The sequence below is a fragment of the Pteropus alecto genome, unplaced genomic scaffold (assembly GCF_000325575.1).
Source record: "Pteropus alecto unplaced genomic scaffold, ASM32557v1 scaffold5, whole genome shotgun sequence".
Classification (NCBI taxonomy): domain Eukaryota; kingdom Metazoa; phylum Chordata; class Mammalia; order Chiroptera; family Pteropodidae; genus Pteropus; species Pteropus alecto.
In genome coordinates, this window is record NW_006441953.1 from 30,267,157 (window position 1) to 30,269,797 (window position 2,641).

At 55.1% G+C, this 2,641-nt stretch overlaps 1 protein-coding gene across 1 annotated transcript in view; it reads right to left on the minus strand.

The window, feature by feature from the left end:
- The window catches only part of PPP2R2C (protein phosphatase 2 regulatory subunit Bgamma), a 92,969-nt gene that overhangs the window by 31,241 nt on the left and 59,087 nt on the right, over nucleotides 1–2,641 (minus strand). Inside the window, exons 5-6 of the mRNA XM_025051836.1 lie at nucleotides 1,016–1,153; nucleotides 742–854 (exon numbers count right to left, since the gene is read on the minus strand). Of these exons, the coding sequence (XP_024907604.1) occupies nucleotides 742–854; nucleotides 1,016–1,153 (251 nt within the window). The remainder of the gene's footprint in view (nucleotides 1–741; nucleotides 855–1,015; nucleotides 1,154–2,641) is intronic.

A 2,641-nucleotide genomic window follows, 5' to 3' on the forward strand; every position in this document is an offset into this window, starting at 1 on the left:
CCTCCCAGCAGGGCCCGTGGCTCTCCGGTGAGGCAGGGACCTCGTTCCCACGTCCCAGGGGAGACCAGCATGCCAACTCCGGAGCCAGACTTCCCTGGCTTTGGGTCCCAGCTCCCGCTCCCTCGTCCGTGAGGATCACGCGCCCACGTCACAGGATCCCAGTGGAGATTCAGTGAGTTATTACAGCCCGAGTGCCCGGAAGACGCGTGTTGGCCAGTGGTCATTCTGCTTTCCGATGAGGAATCGGAGGCTCATGGAGACTGACAGCCTGGCCCAGGGCCACCCGCCAGGAAGTGGCAGAGGCGGGATTTGAACCCAGGTCCTGTGACTCCAGAACGCTTTCTTCCATGTGTCACAGCCGCTCCACTGGAGAAAAGAAGACTCCCTTTGCCTTTTAACCACGTTGAAGATGAGTTTGCTTTGGCACAGACGGCTCTGCGGCTCGACCTCCAGACCTCTCGCAAATCAACGGCGATCTTTTAAGCTGAGCCCCGTAAAAGCTGCAAGAGTCGCCCATTCCAGCTTCCCCCTGCCCTCGGCAAAGGGCGGGGAGCCCACCGAGCTCAGCTCACAGGTTCTCCTTCCAGCTCTGCCACTCGCTCACCTGACCGCAGCCAGGATCCGAACCAGACTGCGGCTCACATACCGAGGGCGCTTCAAGCCCTAAAATGCTCATCGTTTAAGAAAAGAAGCATAAACGTGCTCCCCGCTCGCTGGGCTCTCCCACGCTCAGCATCTTACCTGTAGCGACGTCACCGTGGACAGGTCCTTAAGCTTCCCTTCTTCGTCCTTCAGGTTATAGCCCTCGGGCCTTTTATCGCGTTCGGTAATCTTCCATAATTTGATAGTTTTATCTTTAAAAATAGAACGAAGTGAAACAAGACCCGTGATTAACACCACCACGGAGAATGGAGCGCCCACGCTAGCCCACTAGAGAAGGGGGCATCGATCCGGAAATTACTCGGTCACTCTCCCGCAACCCGACACTAAGCTTCTTTTTAATTTCACTCCTTACGCAAACTGGTGCCACGAACGTCTCTGTACACGGCACATTTGGCTCCCTTCTCTAGCTCCTCACGACTGATCCTAACGGAGAAATCTGCGTCGAAGGGTCTGGCACACGTGAGGGTGTTATCAATCTCTAAGAGGATTTCTGGAAAGATCGGCGGACTCATGGGGCTTCCTGCCCTTCCCTGACGGACAGCGGAGGGTAACCCGTTCTATTTCCGATTAGCATCCTGCCGCCCAGAACATAGCTCTCCGCAGCCTCGCTCCTCTGGAATCCCACCGAGGACATCAAAAGAATCATCTTTAGTAGCTGTTATGGTTAATTTTATGTGTCAGCTTGGCTAAGCCACGGTATTTGGTCAAACGTGTGGGTGTCGCTGTGAAGGTATTTTTTACACGAGATGAACATTTAATCCATAGAGTAAAGCAGACGGCCCTCCACGATGAGGGTGGGCCTCCTCCGATCAGTCGAAGGCCTTGAGAGGCAAAAGACTGAGGTGCCCCAAGGAAGCAGGGCTTCCGCCAGCAGACGGCCTTCGGGCTCCAGCTGCATAACAGCTCTTCCCTGGGCCTCCTGCCTGCCCCGCCGAGTTTGGACTTACCAAGCCTCTACCGCTGCAAGGGCCAAGTCCTTAAGATGAACCTCTCTATATGTATCTATATCTACGTCTATACACATACACACACACACATGCACACGCATGCACGTACACACGCTCTCTCTCGTCCCGCTGGTTCTGTTTTTCTGGAGAACCAGTAGCCAAAACAAACATGCCACGTTCGTGAGAAGAAACTGGAATTAAACCCTTGACAGGTGTCCCAGGTCACGCCCTCGGGAAAGGGCGTAGCTGGGGTTTAAACGTGGGGGTGGGAAGTGGCAACGGTGGGATGTTAGGGAGGCATGCACGCACACATGCTCTCTCTCGTCCCACTGGTTCTGTTTTTCTGGAGAACCAGTAGCCAAAACAAACATGCCACGTTCATGAGAAGAAACTGGAATTAAACCCTTGACAGGTGTCCCAGGTCACGCCCTCGGGAAAGGGCGTAGCTGGGGTTTAAACGTTGGGGTGGGAAGTGGCGACGGTGGGATGTTAGGGAGTTCCTGAGGCTGACTTTTCCTCCAGAGAGGCGGGAGGAGAATGACACGTCCCTCTTAAATGACTTTTTTTAAGCAGCACCTATATGAGGCTCAGAAGGCAGCAGCCCTGTTTTAAGCCCATAAATTATTACATAATCTCATTTCATCCTCCCAATAACCCGATGAGGCACACACATCTGCCACAGTTTAGAAGAGGAGTGGCAGAGCCGGGCTGGACATCATTAGGGCACCTGTCCCCCGCTCCAGCATGGGGAAGGGCCCCACTGGCTCCGAGACACCAAGGTGCCAGGCATCCCTCGAGGGACGCAGACCCTGCACTTGGTGGGGAAGTACATGATCGGAATGGCAGGAGCCTCAGAGGACAGGCCTGGAGGTCAAGAGAAGCACCCAGCTCAGCTGAGAAATCAGCAGAGTCTCAGTGAGAGGCGACAGCCCGCAAAGGCTGATGGGATGAGGGGAAGGTTGCTGGGTGAGGGGAGGAGAAGGCAGGCCTTCGGGCACACAGGTGGGTGGGCGAGACTGAGTCAGACCCAG